Source organism: Chrysemys picta, chromosome 13, assembly GCF_011386835.1.
Source record: "Chrysemys picta bellii isolate R12L10 chromosome 13, ASM1138683v2, whole genome shotgun sequence".
Lineage (NCBI taxonomy): Eukaryota > Metazoa > Chordata > Testudines > Emydidae > Chrysemys > Chrysemys picta.
In genome coordinates, this window is record NC_088803.1 from 43,598,827 (window position 1) to 43,623,096 (window position 24,270).

General features: G+C 37.7%; 1 protein-coding gene across 2 annotated transcripts; it reads right to left on the bottom strand.

The window, feature by feature from the left end:
- Positions 1–311: 311 nt before the first annotated feature.
- Positions 312–20,236, bottom strand: CTCFL (CCCTC-binding factor like). Of its 2 annotated transcripts, none has more exons than XM_008165951.4 (12): positions 20,073–20,236; positions 18,921–19,490; positions 17,398–17,632; positions 15,062–15,232; positions 14,503–14,636; positions 12,398–12,518; positions 11,432–11,581; positions 9,165–9,325; positions 6,592–6,774; positions 5,601–5,724; positions 2,428–3,422; positions 312–2,254 (listed from the first exon to the last, which is right to left on the bottom strand). In XM_008165951.4, the coding sequence occupies exons 2-11, from the start codon at positions 19,479–19,481 to the stop codon at positions 3,265–3,267; spliced, it is 1,998 nt and encodes a 665-aa protein (XP_008164173.3). In that variant the 5' UTR covers positions 19,482–19,490; positions 20,073–20,236; the 3' UTR covers positions 312–2,254; positions 2,428–3,264. The 2 variants fall into 2 exon arrangements, with proteins under 2 accessions (XP_008164173.3, XP_065422110.1); XM_065566038.1 differs by having other exon boundaries at positions 312–2,201; positions 2,459–3,455; positions 20,073–20,200.
- Positions 20,237–24,270: the final 4,034 nt, after the last annotated feature.

Sequence of the window (24,270 nt, forward strand, 5' to 3'; positions counted from 1 at the left end):
TCTTAAAATCCACATAGTTATGTATAGCTTTTTGATCAGATATCCTCAAAACTAGCATTTTGTAAAATGTTCATCATAACCTGACTCAAGTCACAGATACAAAAGTACCTAAAAGCCTCCATCCTATAGTTCTTATTCAGACAGAATCACCACTGGTTTCAGTGAAAAGTGGAATTAGATTGAATGGCAAAAGACTACAATTAGGAACAGACTCCTCATGGATTTAAAGTACTATCTTTCTATCTTCAAAAGCATACATTATTTTCAATTTATAAATGGCTTAAATGATAACTACTTTGAGTTCACAAATAAGAGAAAATATCTTTTATTTCAAGCAGTCTGATTTTCTGGTTTAGAATAAGAAGAAAGCCAAATTACTCTGATTCAAAATAAACAGTTTATACACAGAAAATGGTGAAATGTTTACACAACATTGTTATGAATTTTAAACAAAGAAACCAATATTCTGATTTTCAGATGAAGAATGTTAACGTTAGTGCATGCTAGGCCAACAATACCATTCACACTTCCATAATAGAAACAAAACCATTCTTAAAACCTAGGTCTTGTTAGGTAATTTAAGTAATCAGCATTAACTATTAGCTTATTAGAAATAGGTAAACATTATCATTAGACAAACTGCCACAGAATATGAACACAGACTATGAATCTGAACAGCCACATAACATTGTTATTATGGAATGTGGGTTAAACAAACCAGCAAGGTTAACTGATTCAAGTACACCGCCTTCCCATTGATTCTAAATTACTTACATTACAAAACTGGATGGGGTATCGCACTGCATTATAAAAGCTGTAACTACTGTAATAAGTAGTTATATCAGTAGTAGTTTAAGGACTTGATCCTGTCCTGTGGCAGCATGCATCACACTGTATCTCGTTAACCTGGGTACTCCAGTCTGCAAGATGACAAGTGCCTTTGGTGAGTTGCTCACCACCATTAACTCCTAGATGTGTGTTGGTGCACAAGAGGGTGAGATTGCTTTCCCACGTTCAATGGTAATTGAGTCTCAGCACATCACAGGATCGGCCTTATTTCGAAGTAGTGTAGCTGCTACAAGCTATCTAGTTATACTTGCCATGTAAAGGACAGGATAAAGTTCTTAACACTATATTAATTGAAAATAAACATGCATTTATTAACCTCTTAAAAGTAACCAAAACATGTAAGTGTTCTTTCAGACGTGAATACTTAAACTCAGTTAGCTTGGAATGCACGGAACACAGAAGAATCTTATTGTCATGGCTACAAAAGCATTGTTAAAAGGATAATTAAAAACCTATAGTACATAATTAGGTCTACGCGCAGAATATAAGTGGAGTATCAGTTTGAATTTACAGTATGTGTAGCTTTGTGTTAAAATATTTGCCTTTAAAAACATTAGAATTAGGCTGTCAGCCAACTAAAGTGAACCAAATTCTGCATTTCTCCTCAGGCAAAACCCTTGCTGAAGTTATGATGATGTTTTGATTGAATAAAGACAGCAGGATTTGTAACACTCATAAAAACAATCCAGATACATAACTTACTCCACATCTGAAAATCAAATATATGTTGGGGTTTTTTTTAATTAAAATAAAATTTGTTCATTATGACTTGTCATTAAAATTAGTTTAAAAAAGCATGTTTTCACTGAAAATGCTAGTATATATTTAAAGTATATATTTTATATTTTGAGCATGCTTTCAAATATTATTTGTAAATGAAAGTAAAAATGAGTGAATAATGCAAAAATTGGTTTTGCTCACTGTAACCAACAATCAATCAATGGTACTATTTGCGATTGTCCCGAAGACTAAGCAGTAAGACTGGTATAAAAGTGGGGATTCCAACAAATTGGTAAAAAGCTAAAATGACTAGAATTTCATTGCTTTTTACATACAGTATGTCCCATGAACATTGTTAAAATACTTTTCATATTTTTTAAAAACAAGCATATATTGTTAGAGGTCTGAACCAAAGTGATTTAAGTCAATGGGAATCTTTCAAATGACCTTTATATGCTTTGGATCAAGTTCCAAGTATAAGCCCATTCTTACAGTCATATGCACGTAGCTACATGCAAGACAGCTTTTCAAAAAGCAAACTACAAGAAAATAGTTAAGAAAATGAAAATTGCTAGATAACATTCAATCACAGGCCACCTGACAGTCTTACTACTCTACTAAAGCTTTTCAAACTATAGTGCAGGGGTCGGCAACGTTTCGCATGCGGCTCGCCAGGGTAAGCACCCTGGCGGGCCGGGCCAGTTTATTTACCTGCTGACGCGGCAGGTTTGGCCGATCCCGGCCCCCACTCGCCGCGGTTCGCCGTCCCAGGCCAATGGAAACCAGTGGGGGCCGCGATCGGCCAAACCTGCCACGTCAGCAGGTAAATAAACTGGTCCGGCCCGCCAGGGTGCTTACCCTGGCAAGCCGTGTGCCAAACGTTGCCGACCCCTGCTATAGTGCAAAAGTGGTTATAAAAGTCCTAATAATCAACCAAAAAACAAGGGTCTGATTCTCCTCCCACCCTGGTGTAAATCACAAGTGCCCCAACTGAAATCAATGGAGTTACACCTGTGTAAAACTGGTGTTAAATGGGAGGAGAATTTGACCAAGGCCTTACCCAGTTTTGAGGCTTGGTTGTTATGTTATAAAAGAAGTGTCCTTTTTAAAATTAAGAGATTAAAAGTATATATATTGTAAAGTTAATAATGTTACAATGAACTTACTGACAGGGTATCCAGATACATATGCATATATATATAAAAAAAGTACTATACTAGGCTAAAATTGTACAGATTTGTTAAGATCTTTAGTGTTCCGAGAGAAGACCTAGCTATGTTCTTTGCATCAAAATAATGTTGCCTTTCACAATGTGTTCACCATGAGGTAAATGCAAACAAGCTGAAGGTCACATAGATCTGGATCTGACAGGAACACAGAGCTACTGTGGAATAAATCTGCTTGAAAATTGTATGTAATTCTGTAACTAAATCTGGAAGAAAAATGAAAAGTAAATTGAATAAATTCAACTTTTTTTCCACGGCCTAGTTTTAAAATTTGTTTTTCTTTGACGCTGACGTGAACATGTTAGAACATATGTGGCTTCCATGTAACTTTAGCTAACAACTTTTTAGCAACTTTTACAGAAACCAATACCTTCTACAGCTTACTTCCCTTAACATGCTTACAAACTTTGCACTAGTATACAAACTGACATTCTGTACGTTAACAATGGAAATCAGAATTGTGTTTGTATTATTTGTCCATCATGTTGAGGATCATTTCACAAGTCATTTCTGTTTTCTGCTCCCTCGGAGTACTTGTTTCTATTCCATATACGACAGGGACAATCTCACTGGCACAGCATTCAGTGTTCACAAAGGAAACATCTTGGAATGATCCCAGGTCAACAGCTTTGCAGAAAAATTAAACATCATAATTGTCAACTAGAGAAAGAATTAAATACTAAATGAATTTACCATTCTGCAGTTTCACTGTAGGGGGAAAAAACATTTTCAGTGTCTATAATACACCACTACATTTTTTATTTTAAAGTCTCCAATTTTGGAGGAGAGTACATTCTGTTATAAATGTCACCTTGCTACCATTAGGATTCTGTTCTCAACTTTGATGGATCAATTTAGTTGTAATGTACAATAATCAATGCTACTGAGTAGCACCAATGATTTACTAACCAGCAGAGACCTCAACGTTAATTAACTGGAGACTTACATACTTCTCACATCCATGGCAGAATGATGAAGAGGGAATTTCTTTAAAAAAAAAATTTAAATTCATTTTCAACGGCAGCAGAAGAGCATGTTATTCATCAGTCAGAAAGACACCACAAATCCATTTTTAAACTTGAGCAAAAGAGTCAAAAGTTCTTGTGATACTATGATCTTTTAAGAAGCCAATTATATATCTTATAGTCAATATTCCAAGTGTGTGTGGAAAACGCTTCCTCTGCCTTTGTTCAGCCCCAAATACTAACTGTTGAAAAAAGTAATTTGGACCCAGTGCTTTAGTGTGTAAGATCCGAGAGAGTCAAATAATAGGAAGTAGTTGCATTCCATCTCTCTAGTGCTTGTAGAGACATTATTTAAATTCCAGCAAACTGAATTTCTCACCCCAAGAGCTGAAGATGCACAAAAATTCTCATAGTCTGCATGTAGCAAACAGCAGCAGCAAAAGTCTACACAACATAAGTACTGCAAATACAAAAACCACAAGCAAAACCTAGGTCTGGGTCTACACTGGCATTTCTTTTAAAATCTTCAGTCATAACCATTGCAGCCTCACCACTGAAAGGAGTGGAGGGAACACTATTGTAAAACCACCTGCTGACGTTCCACCTTGAGATGTATTCATCAGACTTTGAAAAATTATATCATCACAATTATCATTATGTGAAATGTTATCCCAGTGGCATTGCCCATACAGGGGGGGGAAAAATCAGTGTAAACTGCCCGCCAATACATTAAATATTGTGTTGCCTACTCATGCTTAGAAAGGGTCAAATAGGACAAGCTTGCAGTGGATGAATGAGCCAGTACCTTTTCATATTGGCTACCATCTTGTACTCCAGAATCTAAGCTTATTATACTATATGGCCCTGATGACTGTAAAGATAACCTTCAAAATGTGAACAAATTGTAAACCAACACAGCGTGCCTCAGAGGTGCCTGAGCTGCTGGCAGGAGTTCTCTGTGAGAGGTTCTCAGTTTGGTAACTCACTTCCCCACCCTTGATCTGCCATAGCCCAGGCAGCTCTCCAGACATGATGCAAAGCTCACCTTGACTCCCCCACCCCTTTTGTTAAGGCTGCTGAGGAGAGTGAGAGAAACAGATATCTAGGGGTAATCCCTCTGTTCATCTTGTGATTTTTAATTTATGGGATAGATGCCCAAAGTACTGGATGGGAGCCTATAGTTGTATTTTAAAAATCAGAGATAATAATAAAACAAATGTGTCTGCCCAAGCCTGCAGACAGCCTGAAACAATAGCTTTGAGGTCTGAACTGTCTTACTCATCTCAATGGCATGTTAACTGGGAAGCCCAATTCTGTTCAAAATAGTCATTTTTACTATTCCTCTGATGACCAAACACAAGATAAAGAAGAGGAATGATCATATTATGAAGACATGCTCAGTCTACTCTAAGCAGCATCCTAGTTTGGCATCACAAATGGGAGGAGCTTGGTTTGTGATACTCAGGAGTTTTCAATTTGGTCCCTATTGCCTGCTGACCCACGCCGATCCGCACAAGAGAAAACTCTGTGGCCTTCATCTTCCTTGATTAAAGAACAGTGCTGCATTTTTGCCTATTGCTGGGCAGGGAGACTGGGAGAAAACTTACATGAGCAGGGGAACAGTGGCTCCAGAATAAATAATTGAGCAATGACTCACACTCAGATGACTGGGCTTTCTGACACACAAAAAGGTGTCTGAAACAAACATTCATCCTATGTTAGCACTTAAATTAACCTCACTGTGAAATATTAATTAAATCACAGGAGGAGATTCACATCTTTAGCCATATCTGGTTGATTCCAATTTACTTGATTAAATTCTAACTTATTAGCTGATTACCTTCTTGCTTAACATCATGTTTTAGTCTGTCACATCTTTTCTTTTTGCCCTTGCTTCCTTTGCGGCGTGTAACAGATTTTGCCCTCACCAATCCACAGCTTTCAGCATGCTTATGCATATTATTCTGATAGGACAATGAAGCACAGACATATGAATGCAGTATTAATGCAATTATGCATTTTAAACACAGAGAGACAAACATTTCAAGTTTCTAATATATAGATTTTAGAAAACTAGAAAAAAGTCAATTAATCTCAATGACTTGCTGCTTATCAAACTTCTGAAGATTGTTCCAGTAAAAATTTTTAAATTCCACTTTAAAGGAACATTATAAAGACTGGCAGACTTAAAATCAGATCTAGCATCTTTGTTTGATTCATAAGTGAATAAAATAGTTTATAAAATATCAAATTTACAAAGAAGATAGGACCAGCTTTTGAAGCTACTATAATCACAAATCCGAACGCCAGTAACACTTCTTGTTGCTAACACAGTATCCTGTGTGCTCAGGGAGCTGGCTGAGATACAAATTCTGCTGGTAGCATATGGTTTTGAAGAATAGGATTATTATTCTCTCATTCACTTTGCTGAACTATTCCTTGTATTTTCTACTTTACATATATTCTCTGTTTCTTCTGTTTGTCTTTTGGTACCTATCTAGGATACTTTCCAGATATTTACATTTGTTTCTTATTTGCCTTTTATTTTCTATCAATAGACGATTTGCACTTTCAATCTTATTAATTCCCAACTTGCATTGTACCAATAAAATTCTTGAAACAAACACCTGGCCTTTTATATAAAGTGGAAAATTATCAGATGTATTAACCCTTTGATGTAAGATCTGTGAAAAGCCTATTGGTGGCTCTGCATCAAGGAGCTAGCAGGAGATTCAGTTCAGCCAGTAGACTGCTTCTTTATAAAAATGTGGTATGTAGTACTTAACTAAAGATATCTCCCCATTGAGATTCCTTAAAAGGAAGTACCTTACCCAGCGTGAATAGCCCTTGCCACATTTAGGGCATTCATAAACTGTTGGTTTAAAATTGGAATCATGGTATTTCCTGAAGTGAACAGTTAGAAGCTGCTTCTGCCGGAAGCATTTGCTGCAACATACACAAGTGAAGGGTTTCTCACCAGTATGTGTACGCTTATGCACAATCAAGTGTCGTTCCTGAAACGAAGAAAACAATGTTTAAAACATAACTAACTTTTTGTGACAAGCAAGAAAACTAGAGTCCAAGGTTGTTGCAGTTTCCTTCATTTGTCTCACAGAGCACAGTTACTGAAGAATATGTAGGGTAAAATTCTGCTCCCACTGAAGTCAATGGCAAAACTGTCACTGACTTGAATGGGACCAGGATTTTACCCAATGTGTACCATCACCTGGAGAACAGTGATCCCTGAAATAAAATGTTAAGGGCTGAGTACTGAGATTTAGTTTGTATTTTCCTAAATTTTTCACTTTACCAGAACATTCAAGAGTGTCAATTATTTTACTGAGCAATGATTTAAAAAATGATTGGAACAAAACAAACCTTTTCAGAAAAATGAGAGAATAAGTTAACTGTTTAGATTTTTTTTAAAATGTTATTTTAAGAGTTGGTGGGTACTTAAGACGTTGTCTCCTACTGTCTATTGGAAACTCCACCCCTGCTGAGTTTGCATGGCCCCGATGATGCAGTGAGATCCACTGATATGGATCCTTGCATGCATCTGGAGACGTGCTGAAGGAAATGGAACTCTGCAAGGGAACAGTCTAAGCTAGCACATCAGGGCCTATGTAATTAACAGTGGGAAGGAATGACTAATAGCAACGGCATCAGAGAGGGTAGAAAAGATTGCTGCTTGTAGAGAATGCACACCTGCATACTGCAGCTTCAAAAACCTCTTCAAGATCTGGCTTGCCTCCTGCCCTCTTTTCCCCAGACAAGTGGACAGCTGACTAGATAAGAGAATGCCTCCTTTCCTCGGACAAGTGGTAACTGGTGAGTTCAGAGGGCAAAGTGGTTTTAATTCAACAGAAATTATTTAAAATTAATAAGCTGCTGAAGTTATAAAGAACACACGTGAAAACCCATATTACTGAGCTCTCAGTATTTTACACTTTGTTACTCACTTCAGGGGAGCAATGGCAAGAGAAAGCTATACACGGTTTTAGTGGGCTTAAAAGCCCAGCCTTAAAAGTTAAATATCCCTTTCTACTACAGAGTATGCTTGTCTGACTGAGAATCCATGCTTTTGATCCATATTTAGTTATCTTCTCTCTATAGTTTAAGTCTCTTCCTGAGTGTGAGAGAATCTTTCTAAAAATCAACAGGCAGAACAAGTCACTACATTTTCACACTTTTCCAATGACAGTTCTAAAAGCACTTAGAGCAGGAGTCTCAATGAAAGAATCCTGTGTGTTTTTTATGAATTCTTTTCAGAAAAACTTATACTACTATAGCCTGTTTATTCCTTTGGATTGTGAAGATTTTAATTGTGCTAATGTATAGTACATACATTGCTAATGCAAGGGTAATAATGGAGTTAATAACTGTTATGAACAAATAAATATTCCATAGAGCATGGCCACATATTTCAGTTTTTAAACATGACAGATTTCTAAATACAACTTAAGAGGATGAAAATTCATCATGTCTGGACTGCACATAATTCTCTAATCAGAGTATCCAAAAATAAGTTTCTTTGGATTGAAATATAGTGTAAAATGATTTGTCTAGAGTGTACGTAACTCTTTAATCACATCATCCAGGAATAAAACAAAGACTATAACATTATATATTGGGATAAATATGCTTCCCTGGGTTACTGATATAGCAAAAAATGTATGAAACATATAGCATGATTTAATTCTTCCATTTTCAGATGTATGAAAATTCCTTCTAGAATAGGTATAAGATAGAAATATGTAGATAACAAAAGGTCCACTAAGAAGTTTGTTTCAGCCAAGGCCAGATAAATAGAACAAAGCTGATTGAGGGTATGAACATTTCTAAATGAAATGTAATGAAGTTTCTAAAGAGTTGTCTATATCTGTAAGATATGGGGTACATCTAACCTATTAAAAATGTAAACTGTGTAAATAAATTAGGCAAGGAATACAGTATCCTATGTCAAATTACTTCTTATGAAAAATAACCTACTCCAGGAATCCAGCCTTTCCTGACATTTTGTATTGCATGGCTTCCAAGCTACTTTTATAGCATATTGTTATTTGTTTTATATAAATGCCAGTTCGGACTGAAAAAACTTTATTCTGTACATGTTGAATACTACAAATAAGATGCAAATACCATGTTTTATCACAATGGCAGTGAAAATAACTGCTCTTATTTTCTACTTTCGAACAGATCATGTCTGAGTGATTTTTCATAAGCAAATAGTTTACGATTTTTTTGCATTACTAATTTATCATTCATTCATAACCCGGTTATCTTGCAAATAAATATAAACACAGTATTTTAGCTAGATTGTGGTAACAAATATAACCCTAAAGCCAAGCCTACCCCACAGAAATATCAACTGAATAAACAATCACACTCCAATTAGTGTAAATACCTGCTTGCATGCATAACTGCACTGATCACATTTGAATCGTTTTTCATTTCTGTGAGTTTTCTTGTGCTGAATAAGAGCATAGCGCTCATGGAAGAGAGCTTCACAATAACGGCACTTCATCGCTACGGCAAGGTAGGAATGCAGCTTTCGTAGGTGGACACCTAAAACAGTTTTAAAGATCATTACATTGAAAAGTTGTGGTAGCTGAAGATGGATTTTTGGATGTCCATAGTTTCAGACAAAAGGCTAGTCTGTGAATAGCCCTGAATAGGTGTACATTGGAGGGAGGGGGAAGGGGTGTGAAAGAAAGCTGACAAGGAACCTTCCAGGCCCTTACTACCTCTGAACAGGAGCCAAAAAAACAGTCTACTGGCATCACCTATGGGGCAGCGGCACAAAAGACCAGATTTTCTAACGTTGTTTAGGCGCTTAGAGGGATTTTCAAAAGCACCTAAGCAGTTTGGGCATCTACCGTCCATTGAAATCATTATGCATCTTTAGGCACCTAAGTACCTTTGACAATGTGGCCCAAAATGATATTTACCGTATTGTAATATTGTACCTGCAGTATACGTGGGCTTGCTGACAATCAATAGGTGCTTGTTAGGTGACAATCTTTGAACAAAGACAAATTCCATAAGTAAGCACCCTACCGTATTTCTACCTTTATAAATAAATATTTAATTGATTTCAATTTGAGTTAGGCCTTTAGTGGGTTTTCCAAATGTGCCTAGGTGCCTATCTTTATCTGCCTAAATACCTTTAAAAATCTGGCCCTTTATGCCTCAACCCACCTCACTGGGAGCCCACTATGATAACTTATTTAATCAAATCACACACACATACACATGCACACACACTTGTGATGAAGGCATGAGCCTTGTACAAGAAGCTGAAAAATGTGCAGTATTGACCCAAATTGTATCTTTTGGCTATTCAGCACTTTTGAAAATCAGGTTGGTACTTAAGTATCCATTTAAGACCCTAACTTTAGGCTCCTAGTTTGAAAATCTTGGCCTTTTGTATAAATTTGTTTGGAACCGGTCAGTTATATTGACTCAATTATAACAAATAGATTGTATTTCTAATACGGTGGCTTGTTAACGGAAATCTGGTTTCTATGAGGTCTTCATATTACTTAAAGACATCAATTTACAAGTGAACTATATGGATACTGATACTTTTATTGGTATGCAAATGAAGTATTGTTTCAGATACAGAGTTAGCATAATCATAATTCTTCTGGAAACTCAGGTGGGTTTGTATTTGCAATATAGTGGTTTGTATAACTGAAAATTTAATCTGCATATATCCAGCTTTCATTTATGATATTTTAAGCATAAATTTGCATATGCACCAGTACCGTAGTGATATTTCTTACCAATGAGAAAAAAAATCCATGAGTTGTATAAAGAATTTAAGTATTTACATCAGAATATAGTGGTTTGCTTTCTGCTTGATGGGAAAAGACCCAAAGAGTTAAAGGTCATTTCTATTTATTGTACACCATCATCTGTCATGTCACATGAAACTTACAGAACCTGAAAATAGATCTGCTACAACTCCTTAATGGAATTTAGAAGTTATATAGTACAAATATTGCCTGCTAAGCATATATGAAAGCAAGATTAAAAGTTAATATACACTTTATGAATTGATTATGAATATGATTCCTTGTACTCTTTGAAGCCTCATTAGTAAAATGCTCCAAAATTCACAAGTAAAGTTAAAAAGACAGTCAAGGACAAATACAAAGGTACAAGCAGATCTTATATATTCAAGGATATCAGTGTATTAAAAACATTCAATATATTTCCAGCTCCTCAGATTTCTGGTCTGACACCCACTTTTATTTCACGCTTGGGCTGGGGCTGGAACAGAATCTGGAAACTGTGACGGTCCTATCAAGATCTGCTCCTTCTGCCACACTGAGTTTCCACTCTGTGCAGTAGAGAATCTATGGCCTAGATTTTTGTTAGGGCTGTCGCTCTGGAAAATGGATTTTCCTAATGCCACAGGTATTTAGTAATATCTTGGAAATGTTAACTCTTGATGTGGAGCATTATAACTGTACCAATTTATAGCAACCACAAGATGGCACCACAACCCCTCAGCAGGAGAAATTCATGAATATTTTTTCCCTAGGAATATTTTTAGTCAATGATAAAAATAAGTCAATGAATATTTTTATAGCCTATGAACAGTAAGAAAAGATACCAAATTCCCTATGCATTTGCATTCCATTTTTTTCTTAAATCCGAACTCACCCAAATCACTTTTTCTTGCAATAAATGTATTACAATGTGGACACTGGTATCTGGGCACATTTTCACTATGCTTCTGTAATATATGGATTTTCATGGTACCACTTTGTGTGAATCTGGCCTGACAAACATAACATTCATAGGGTTTTTCTCCTATGAAAAAAGCATGAGAAGTTAGATAATATATGCTCAGCAGCTCTACATATATATTTGATACAAATGCACCTCTCCCATGGACATCTATGGCCCTGATGCTGCACTGTTTGTTCTTCTTTTCTGCTGTGTTTAATGTAGGAAAATGCACAATTGCTAACACTAAATTCGGCTCTCAAGCAGACTTTGTAATCTGTTTGTCTTCACTGGGATTCCATAAGGAAATAGGAGAGCACATCAGGAACAAATTACTTTTGTTATTTTGCCATAAATATTAAAATAGTGCAAGTTATAATTACAGGATTTGCAGTTACTCATTTGCCAAAATAATTTACATGAAAGAATTGTATTTTTAGGAAACAGATGTGCCACAGTCATGCCCACATTTTGGGGCAGCTATTTTTTTTAAATCCTCCCTGACTGTGAGACACATGCATGTAAAATTAACCAGACCTGATCCAATTTTCAGTTTTGTATCACAAAAAAAAAAGAGCACACAAGTGAAAACACTGAACGTTTTATTTCTTATCAGTAAATGTCAGTTTAAACAAAATGAATGCAATTAAAAAATTGTCATAATCTGATAGGTCAAATTTTCAAAGGTAGTTTTAAAAACAGATCCAACAATTTTACATGAACATTTTTCCATGTATGTTCTTGTGACACACAAAACATAAGTGAAAAAACTGTCCGTGTAAAACTGCAGCAGCAATTTCAGGGCTGGATTGAGGCCAGTTTAAAAAAAAAAAATGTAGTCCTACAGATTTACCAAAACTGTAAAATATATATATTACCCATTACATTAATAAGTCTTACCTGAATGAGTTACCATATGTCTTTTCAGCTTATAGGTATCTTTGCTAGCATAACTACAGAGATAACAGTTATAAGGACGTTCTCCTGTGTGTGAACGAATATGACGCTTCAATTTGCTTGCCTAGTGTAAAAGTCAAAAATTTATTCAACACCACCCATATTAAAGGGACACTGTTGACTTAAAATCTAACCCATTTTACAAATGTAGCAATTTCAAGTTCTACACCAGTCATTAAAACACTCTTTCAATTTTAATGGATTTGCAATCACAATTTTTAGGAGTATTTTTAACATTCCTCCCCTGCAAGGAGCATTGAAGATCCACACAAACAAAAGGGAAACTGACTATACCTGGGGAAACAGTGAAACTGGCCCTGCGTACACCTCCATCAAATGCACAAAGGCTAGGATTTTCAAAGCAGCCTAATGAGGGCACCCATCGCCCTTTGGCAGCTATGAAAACACCAGCAAAAGAAAAAAAGAACATATAGAGAAAAAAATGGAAACGCCAATACTAAGTAACATATTTGCTCATCACATTGGTTTCAATCTGGAAAAGATTGTCATCTCTTGTGTAAAAGATATACATGCTTAATTTAACCCATGAATATCCCTACTCAGGGTCACTACTCAAGTAAAAATCATGGATGTGCTTAAGTGTGTGCTGCCTCAAATCCTAACTGCATAGCAACAACTATCTAAGAGCTTCTTCAGCACTCACTCAAGCAAAACTCTCAGAAACTTCAATGTGAGGTTTACAATAGCAAAAAGTGGTTAATAAGAACCTTACTTAAAAAAAGAGAAAAATACAGAGTATATTTAATATTTTTAAAAATCATTTCAATTTAGATTTAAATACTATTCAAAATCTACTAGCACAATGCATGTGGAGAATTAAGGGACCATATTTTGAAAAGAAGAACGGGCAAGGTTTGTACACAGCTGCAAATTGGGCACAGCATGTCAGGCACTTAAGCATCTAAATAGTCATTTAACAATGTAACTGCAATAGTAGTGGACACAAATGTAGGTGCATGATTGAATGCTTACTATTCCATGTGAACCTCTGGCATTTTCTAGTTTTTATTTTATTTGACCCAGAATTACAATATAGATGCCAATCCGACAAACACTAAGCAAGTGCTTAATTTTACACATTAGCAGTAACAAATGACTATAACAAGCCTACTCATGTGCATAAAGTTAATCAAGCGCCTGTTTGTAGGATATGGGTCACTGTAAATACATCATGCAGCAGCCATTTTAGTGTTAGATAATAACTAGAAAAAATATTAGAACAAAATGTATTTGTTGGTTTGTTTTCAAAAAAGGGTTAGATAAACACAGAAAATGTTAACTTAAAAAGTACAAGAGCTCACTCATTAGAATGAGTGAGCAGACAAAATAAGAATGTGATGATTCTGAATAAATGTCTTTATTTTGAAAGGCTTCTTCATAAATAATGAAATTCATCCTCTACTTCTGAAAGTTTTATTAATTGGGCTTTGTGAAGGCACCTGGAAGTGGAGGAATGGATTTCACTCCCTCAATGTTTGGCCAGATCCTGGGGCTGAAAACTAAGCCCTTTGTGGCCATTACACAAGTTTATGGGCCATTGAATCTGGAGATCCAATATCTCCCTCTGCTTACACTTGCCCCTGTGGCAATCTCCATGCCAGTCTATGGGATCATGTGGTGTGCAGGGACTATAGCAGCTATCTGTGTGGCCACCCCTCTTCTGTGGAGGGAAGTAATGGGGTTAAAATGGTGGAAACAACAATGCACAAGCCCTCTGCACTAAGGAGAATCTCACCAACCCAACCCAGTCGTTCAGTGTCAATACTGTAGCTTAACTTATGCGGCTACAGATGTCATTTTCTGACCTGTGTATCTGCTATGGTTAATGAGTTTTGTAAAACTAAGGTCAATAAAGACAATATGAAGGTGCACCATTAGGTCCCAATCCTTCAAGCACTTGTGCTCATAAGTAATTTTATGCATTTATGTAAAAACCTACTGAACTCTCAGCATATCAGGCCTTTGTATTTGAAAACATACATCCCTCCTCCCCCGCAAAAAAAGAGATTCAGTAGTACTGCACTTACTTCTACACTAGAATATTTACACATTGAGCACTTAAAGGGTTTTTCTAGAGTGTGCTTATATCGCCTGTGTCGTGCAAGCTCACCACTGGTCACAAATGCCATCTCACAGTCACTGCACTTATATGGTCTGGTCCCTGTAAGAACATATTATTTAGAATTTTTTAAAAAGGCATATCTGTAATTTCTCAGTAGTAAATCAGCATTTACACATTAATGAAAATAGTTTTAATATCAAAAACTGATATGACATTTTTTGAAGATTCAAATATTTTAAAACAATAAATGTATTACATACCTATTTTAAAATATCAGGAAGAAAAAGGCCCACAGACATTAAAAGGAGAAATTCATTTCACCTTGAGGATGGTTCTGTTGAATATATATATAAACACTAAAGCCATGTCGTGTCACCGCTCTACATATGGAACTCCCAATAAAATCATAAAATCAATGCAGGGTTTTGAATTCAGACTGATGGCTGAAGACAAGATCATTTCAATGCCACTTAAATCTGGCAGACACCAAGTAAAAGGAGCACGTTCTCACATAATAAGTATACCTGTATGTGTATTCACATGGTTACGCAGGAGAGTAACTGTACGGAAAGCCTTAAGGCAGAGGTGACACACATGGGGTTTTTCATCAGAATGGGTTTTCATGTGACGATTAAGACTTGACATTCTAAGAGAGGTGAATGCGCACAGATCACAATGGAAGATCACCTTTTCCCCTATGAGAATATAGACATATTTAGGACACATGAGCCACAAAACAATTATTTGACTTAAAGAATAGTGCCAATTTCCTAACTAAACCTCCTAGATTAAGTAATAATACTTTTCACTTCTGCAGTGTCTTTCATAAGAGTACCTCAAAGTGCTTTCCAAAAATTAAGCCTGTCAGAAAGGTATTATTATACCTATTATAAAAAGAGTTTAAAGTGATTCATCCAAAACCATACACTGAGTTAGTGATACAGTTGGGAACAAAATCCAAGAGGCACGACTCCTAGTCTAACTCACACCAATGGATAATCCTCCCTCCCTTGAGAGTATCTTTAACATTTAGCTCATCTAGATGCTTATATCCTGTGGAGTACGCCTCTGATGTCAGTTTCATTAACTAGTGAGACAACCTCCTATACTTACACAAAAGCCTAGAAATGGCAGATTAATTATGAAATTCTCCACATATTCAGAGGTTTGAAAATACTAAGTATAGACAAAAAAAACTATTATAGTTTAAAGCCTCTTAATCTATTGCTTGAACTTCAAGAATGCAAATGCAGCAGAATGTTAGTTCCTTAAGCGGTCAAAGAGAACTATACTCCATGCTGATTATATAACACCTGCAAACCACATAATAGAAGTAATGAATTTCTTTAGAAAATAAATTGAGGAAATGTGGAACATTTTCAGCTTTCAAGCAGATTCAGAGTTGCCAAATGGCACACAGTGTAATATCTGGACAGCCTTCCTGGAACCATTATCTCAGGTCTGGGTCAAGTTGATTCTCTACGATGACCATTCACGTTGCAGCCAACAAATATTTCTACAGAATTCATGTGCCTGTATCAGGACATGCAGCTAGTAGTATATTTCAATGAATAACAAACAAAAGTATTTTATCATTATTTTATTCATCAGTTCATATCCACACAAAAAACTGCATCTTGAAACCACCCATAGGCGCCTCCAAACTTCCTGCAAATCTTGTAAGTTTGGCCACAGGGAGGCATTGTCTGGCATAGCTAGTAAGAGCCGTCAAATCAGGGCTCCACCTTATTAAGTATATAAGACAGAAAACCTGCCTCACCAGAAAAGTAGGAACTTTGCTTCTTAGGCAACTTTATCTGCCTGCCCACCCCAATCTCTTGCACCCTATATCGCCTCTGCTGCTGCTAAATGTTTTTGCCTGCAAACCTCCCCTTCCTTCTACCTTCTGTTAAGGACTGAGACATGGTGGTAGGGGGCACATGAAGTTTGTCACTGTTACAGAGTCTGCTTCTCCACCTGGCAAACTCTTATGGCTCACCAGATAGAAACTCTGCTCTGGCCAACCTTACTAGGACTGCTGAATTGGAACTCCCATTATCATAATCAAAGAAAGCTGAAAGTGAAGACACGGATGAGAGCAAACTGGAGGCACAGAGGCAGCTAGGAAGAGGGGTTGGTACGGTAGCAGTGGAACTAGATGGGACAAGCAGGATGCACATGGACAGGGAAGCCAGGATCGACAGGGGAATCAAGAAGGGAGCCTCAGAGAATGGGAAGATCTGTAGCTCCATCAGCTTCCGTAGCAAAACAAAAAACTCACACCAGGTGAGTTATAATAAAGAGCTTTTTGTATTTTCCTCCACCATGAATTACCCTATTCTGGGCTTATAGTTGATAAAGCACTCAGTGCAATTACAAGTTGAGTTTTTCTCACCTTTGAGTTTGTCGTATTATAGGAGACTGGAAAAGTTATAATCTAAGGATTTCAGAAGACAATGATTTTAAATATTAAGATTACCAAGAAGGCTCTAAAGAGTACAAATCTCAGAATGATTTTAAAAATCTTCATGTTTAATTATTAAGCATTTACACTCAACTTTAAGTGGAAAACCCAATGGAACCTTAGCTATGGAGTCAGGTTTCAAATCCTCCAAGTTACTCAAAGTGCAGATGATTGAGGCAGTAATCTGAAGAATTTCTCTGTTGAAACTTTACAGTGACATCACACCGATTAAAAAAATTCTTATCAGGTAAGGTCAGAAAGGGTTATTCATTCTTCCAAATTTCAGTAGTAGTTCTAACCTTAACTTAATTTAACCATGAAGAGTAGAAGTTACTTACAGGACTTCAATCGGTTTTCTAAATATGAGCTACAAATATTGCATAGTCAACTTTTTACCTTTTTTCCTATGCTGTGTGTTTTTTTGAGCTTCTAGAGTGTCAGTGTTTTTTATAACTGCTTGTTCTTCTTGCTCTTTGGGTTCACAGTGTGACACTGACATATCATCTTTGGCTTTACAGCTCAAGATCTTTGCTTTCTCAACAGTGAAAATGTCCTTTTCTCTTCCCTCTTCATTTGGAGGCAGTTGCTGGCCCTTACCTTCAACTGCATGTAGATCTTTACTTCTATCAATCTAGTTTAAAAAATAAAAAACAAACAGTTTTACACTTCATCAAGAAAGAAAATGGTCTCAGTACAATCATGCTTGTGGCAAAGCAGCAGAGGCTATCTGTACCTGCAAGGAGAATACAATAAACTACCCATCAATTAATTCTCATTTACAGCTAGTTATTTGGTACATAATCTGCAGGGATTTTGATTTGGGGCCTACTGCATCAAGGAGTTTTGACATATACTTCAACAGGACCAGACTTTGGGCCCCAATTGTAGGTGCTTGAAAACTGTGTCCCCCAATTTTCAAAAAAGGCCATTTAGGCATCTAAATTGAGTGGGCAGATTTTCAACTCAGTGGAAACTGCTGGAAGTTGAGCACTTCTGAAATATTAAACAGATTCATGTAAAGTTCCTAAATGGGGGTTACAGAGTGCTGAGCAATTTTCAAAATCTGACCCTGAATCTTTACAGATTTAAACAAATTGTAGACCTTCTTTTTGAGACTATAGCAACGAGACTATAAAAGTTTATATTTTCAACTTCTTTTGACAGCATTTTTCATATAATTTCTAGGACTCTACGTTTTAATCAAAAACAAGGAAAATAAATGTAATTTTTAAATTATATTTTTGTAAAATTAATATAGGATTTATGCAGTATATTTGTAAACATTTTGTATTAATTCCACATCATGTGGTAGTTACTAAGGTATTATAATTGAAATTTTATGGGTTTTAATAATCAGTGTGATAATTACTACCCCCAAGACTACAAAAATATAATGCATCATCTCTTGAAAGGGACAATGTCTAGTATTTTAGGCCCAACATTCGAGTTTTGTAGCAAAATTTACAAAGCCAAATATTTATAGCAATACCAGTGTTTTCATGAACTTTCCCCATAGTTTGTTCTAAGTGGAAACTAGTTGTGTTTGGCTTTTTATGATGTATTATACTGATGTGTGAGAACCAGGAAAGGAAACCTACCAAAGGACTTATGAACATCTGTCTCAACTGAAATGCAAATAATGTAGAAATGAGAAAAATAAATTTAAAAAAGTCTTTTAGTTTTAATAAACTGTCAGTAATGTATATAGGAAAGATTGCTTTTTAATAACATAGGCGGAGATTTAAAAAAAACTCACTTAAGGGATTTATATGTCTAAATCCCTTCATTTAAAAAGTCACAGCCGTGATTTTTATTTTTCATTTATATTTTTTAAAACCAGATTTTAGTTTTAAGTCTACCAATATAATACTACAGACCAAAGGTTACCATCTCATCATCTTCATTGATGGTATCTCTACCTTAATCAGTAGCATTCCTGGGGGTTTATCCATGGACAGGTTTTCTTCATCTTTTGCCTGTACTTTTTCTTGCAAAACGTTAATCTGCATCACCTCCACATCATGAAATGTATAAACACCATCCTGTATACTTATTGCTACACCTGTGGGTAGATTCTGCTGAGCACCTACTCCCTGTTGCACTACTACCAACGGCTGCAAGACACCTGCCCCTCGTTGTACCACCATGTGCACCCCACTCTGCTGCTGAATATTCAACTGACTGACCCCCTGGAGGTCATCTTCCCCTTCCTTCAAATGCACAGTCTGCAGCATTATCAAATGCTTTTCACCCTGTACTGGAGATGGGGACAACTCCAGGTTTCCTCCTCCTTCTTCCAGCTGCTTGGCTAGAGGGGTTCCATTTAGGCCTTCAGCATCTGGGTCACAGATGCTGTTTCTTTCTTTCACCCAGGATATCTTGCCCCCTCCATCATCTTCTCTTGCCTTGTCCCCGGGTCTTTCTGCACCTTTTATTTTGGTGAACGGCTCAAGCAGGGCTGAGTCCTGAGAGGCCATCATTAAGCAAACCTGGCCCAAGAGACAGCAAAGAAAGCTACTAAGGCACCTCATCGCCCTCTAATTCAGCTCAGACCAACTCCACATGCTGCCCCGCATCACTTCCGCTCCTTAAGAACCCCCACACCCAGAAACCCTCTCTGCTAAAAATCTGGTCACCCAAAACCTACCTCCACTAGCCACACATTGGGAAAATAGTCCCCACGACCCTTCCAAAGCTGCCCTTTCCCCATTAAACCCCACAACACCTCCCCCTCCAATAACCCCCCCCATCTACCACCCACCCTCTATTAAACACCACCATGGCACCCCTCAAGCACCTATCCCCAAATACCCCCCCATACACCCTGATATGGGCTACCCTCCAGGAAACCTACCTCCCGCCCTACTCCTCAACCCCCTGCCTTCCCCAGAAGCTCCCCAATCCCACCCACTCCAACCAACCCACCCCCGCTGCACCCCACCCTAGTGACCTAGCTCCTCCTCCCCATAATGCCCCTAAAGCTCCACTAGCCCCCACCCCTGTACAGCCCCCGCCCCCCGAAACCCCCAGCCGCTGCCGCGCGGGGAGCGGGCCTGCAGGGAAGCCCTCACCCTGCGGCTTCCAGCCCCGACCTCCAGGGGCGGCCGCCGCCCTTTCCCCGGCCCCGCGCTCCCCCCAGCGGCCGGCCCGGCGGGCTCTGCAGAGAGCGGGAGCGCGACCGACGCACGTGACTGCGGGGCGGCCGCGAAGCGGGCTCTGAGTCCCGCGGGGGAGGGGCGACAAGAAGAGCCCCTCCCCCACTGCAAGGGACCACCCTTAAGTACCTCACTCCTTCGCCCACTGCAGGGAGAGATGGGACCTCCACTGCTCTGAGATCCCCACCCCCTCCCCCAGCAGCCGGGACTGAGACCTGAGCTCCCTTTCCCCAGCTGGGAACCAACCCCATCCACTTCATTTCCATCACGCCTTCATCACAAGGGGCAAGATGGGAAAAGCCCAGTGCCAGAGCCCCCCAGCAATATACTGGCAGGGTAGGGAAGAGAGCCTGACCTTGCCAGGCTCTCACTTGCACTCTGACCGGTAGGAGAAAGGCCCCGTGTCACCATAGCATTCACGAGCTAAACAGACCCAGACAATCATATACAGAAAAGATAGTTTACATTTATTTCAATTTCCAGAGACAGTGCAAGTCAGGACCTTCAAGATTCTGACTGAATAGTTAGAGCCCTGCAAATCCATGGATATTCGCTTTGTATCTGCAGATATTTGCAGATCTGATGCGGATAGTATAGGGCTCTATGAATAGGAACCACCTCTTCACCCTGTTAAGGAAGGCAAACAGCCTGCAACTCTATCCCAATGCATGAGCCCGTGGGACCACATGGATCTTGTTGCATGGTCTGTGCCAAAGTTTCCATTTTCCACTTTTATGCAACCATAGCAAGGTCCTGTGACTAGACAGTAAAATCTCCCATAAAACCCAAAAATATTTAGAAACATTTCCCCTAACTGAGTCATAAAGGGAGATTTCTGAGTGTTTGTTTAATGTTCTTAACATGTGCTCCTACTTGGTGAGAGTCAATGGAACAGCACTCAGTTGGCCTTCCACTTTCAAACTAAAGTATTTACATCCTTCTCTTATGGAAACACTCAGCCTAGATATTATGCCAGTTGAGTGTTATTCAAGAGATAGTTGACTGCCAATAGTGTATCATCTCTTACCATCAAAGCTTAAGTATTTTACAAAATTGATTAAAGAGCTATAAGCATCATTACACTATACCGTAGTTCAGGATTTGTTATTCAACCAGGGAACAACAAGTTTTATGTTCAAGAGTTCTCTAAAGGCCTTATAAAAATGTCTGAGATATTTTGTGAAATCTTACAAGTTTATTTAATCTTTTATATCCTTCAAAAAACAGCATTTTTCAATCTTCAGAATAAACCATTAAAGTCTTATTTATTTTTAAAGGCCCATTTGCTATTAATACTCTAACATTAGATATCAGTGCAGAGGAAGGATTTAAAGATTCACCTCTAACTTTTAGGATGACAAATTGTAAAATGGCTATAGGTTAGCATCTCCCATGTCCCAATCGTGGCCTAGGCAGTCTATATAATATTTCACTAAACTGTTTTCACATTGATTGTCAAAACTGATAGGCTCGACCCATATAAAATATTGATTGTGATTGAAATTAGTTCAGCACAAAAGCAGCCCACAGTGCATACCCTGGTCTACATAGCTGATATAATGGAATTTTGCAGACAGCCTACATTACTCTGTACCTAATGTATACTACTGAGTACATTTAAATTACTGTACAAATACTGTTCAGTGTAAATCCAGGTATTGTGCATTTAATTTTCTCCAAGAATATAACAAAGGCATAATTATACCTTTTCCTCGATATAATGCTGTCCTCGGGAGCCAAAAAATCTTACAGCGTTATAGGTGAAACTGCGTTATATCGAACTTGTTTTGATCCACCGGAGTGTGCAGCCCCGCCCCCACGGAGCACTGCTTTACCGCGTTATATCCGAATTCGTGTTATATCGGGTTGTGTTATATCGGGGTAAAGGTGTATTTGTTTCAATTAGTGCCCACAATGATAGATGCTATACAAACACAAAAGGAAGGCACTAAAGACTTCATAGTCTAGGCAGTGATCTTGTGACTTATTGCAAGGGGTCAGTGCCTGAAGTCCCATTGTTATCAGAGGAGCTCCACCTGGGTGCAGACATCCAGGTTGCAGGATGTTGACCTAAAAAATGCATACACAGAAAAGTGATTCTCATGACTTGACTGATTTTAGTAAATTAACCTTACAAGGCCTAGTTCTCGGAGGTGCTAAGTTTCCATAGCTCCCATGTGGTCCAGTGGGTACTACCAGAAACCAAACACCTATAGCCATAAACTTGCAGAAACCAAACAGCTGTAGGGTTTTACCTCATAGTAGTTTTACAGTTAAATTTATTCAGGAATACACAGTGGCACATAATGTAGATAGTATTATCACACAGCAACTAAGCCTACAAATTCCCATCTCATCTAAAGAAAACTTCCAGGTGTAGACACTAGAAAAATTGACCACAGGCTACTTTATGAGCAAATAATTTCACAACTATTAAGTTATTTGTTAATAGGGCAACCCAAACCAAAGCAGTTATTTAAGTAAGATTATTTACTCCAGTAATTTCTGATAACATTTTAGTTGGGTATCAAATTGTTTACACTCAATGGGAGTCTCTCAATACCACTAACAATAAGACACAGAACACCAGAATGGTGCCACTGGCTGCATTCATAGATCATACTTTCAGATTTTCTGTATCTTTTCAGGTTGCTACTGTGTATTATGTAGTAATAATAGGTAGTTGAAGGGCACTGGGGAAAAAGAAGCTGTTAAAATTATATATCTTCCTTTAGGTCATTTTAATGAGATTCTCTGCACTTGAACAGTCATCAGCACCTAAGTGCTCTCTTGCTTTGTACTTCTGTATTATTAATACCAGTACCATCCATACAGTTTTAGTTAAGGGTCTGTCATTATTTCCATTACAATCTGATATTTTCAGGATTTATAACTCTAATTTAAAATATCAATTCAGTTCATTTTCATTGAATTCAAAAGAGCCATTTGATCAGTGATCCACAAACTAAAAATTCCCTAATGAAGTTTTGACACAATAGACAGTAACAGCACCATTATGATCGTTATGGTCTATTGTGTGTACAATTTCCATAGCTATGAATACTGTCTGTTACATCATCTGTCTATAAACTACAACCAGGCTTTTACCCAATACTCCAAAGGTTCCATTTCAGTCCGTCAGGTGAAGAATCTGCATTTATCTTGTGAACAGTATACTTTTAAAAAAAACATTCTAATTATTTTGGGGAGAGTAAACAAAGTATGAATCATTATTAATTAGGGAGTTCTTACCATATGGAATTTAAATATTTTTCAGACTTTTTTGTCAAAACAGTGTTGCATAAAGAAACAAAAAGTTCAGCTGTACAAATTAAGATAAATTGCTGTAAAGGAGCTAAGAGTGCATGAAAGTGAATATATATATATATATATACGCCCTAAGATCTAAGTAATTGGGCCAAATACTGCTTTTGGGTGCACCAGCGTAAAGGAACAGTGTTTGATCCAATATGAGTTTTTCCTGTGTACAAACTGGATAGTTGGCATTCACTTTTTTGGGGGGTACTTTGGCATGAGTTAAAATCAGAACATTAGTCCAGATTGTCAGATGTAATTCTCAATTGACTGTCATTTACAGATTTAATTGAGACTCTTAATATTAGTTAAAATGTATTTAATGCTAATAGCTTTAACACCTTCATTATCACATACCATATCTTTGCTCTTCAGAGTAATTAAAAGCCTTCCTTTTGGTCCCATTCTTCCTCTTTAGAAAACAGCCACTGGTGATTGAAGAACCTGTGGTAATCAAGAACCGTTCTGTACATTTTGTATTGCTACTGCATGTCCCGAACATGGGCCCTAATCCAAATCCAGCTGAAGTGATTTGGAGGCTTTCCACTGACTTCAGCAGGTTTTGGATAGGGCCTGCGGTGTATAAATCTCTGAAGCAATAAAGCCTGATTTATGGAAAAATATTCAACCTGTCCAGAGTTCAGGCTGGATCAGGTTTATTATCGCAATGAATCAAGTCGGCAAAAGGGAAAAAACAAACAAACCAACCAGCCGCAACCTGGCCTCTATGCAGAACCAGTCCAAACCTTTTCAGCATCTCAAATGGGTTCAGTTTATGAACTCCCTTCTTGTACTCCAA

Bases quoted from the DNA above. Each gene is read 5' to 3' on its own strand.
- CTCFL (XM_008165951.4), bottom strand. From the start codon at position 19,481: ATGATGGCCTCTCAGGACTCAGCCCTGCTTGAGCCGTTCACCAAAATA. The intron at 17,633-18,920 runs GTAGAGATACCA...TTTTTAAACTAG, and splicing joins CAGGAATGCTACTGATTAAG to ATTGATAGAAGTAAAGATCT. The intron at 5,725-6,591 runs GTAAGGTACTTC...TTGTCCTATCAG, and splicing joins GCAAGGGCTATTCACGCTGG to AATAATATGCATAAGCATGC.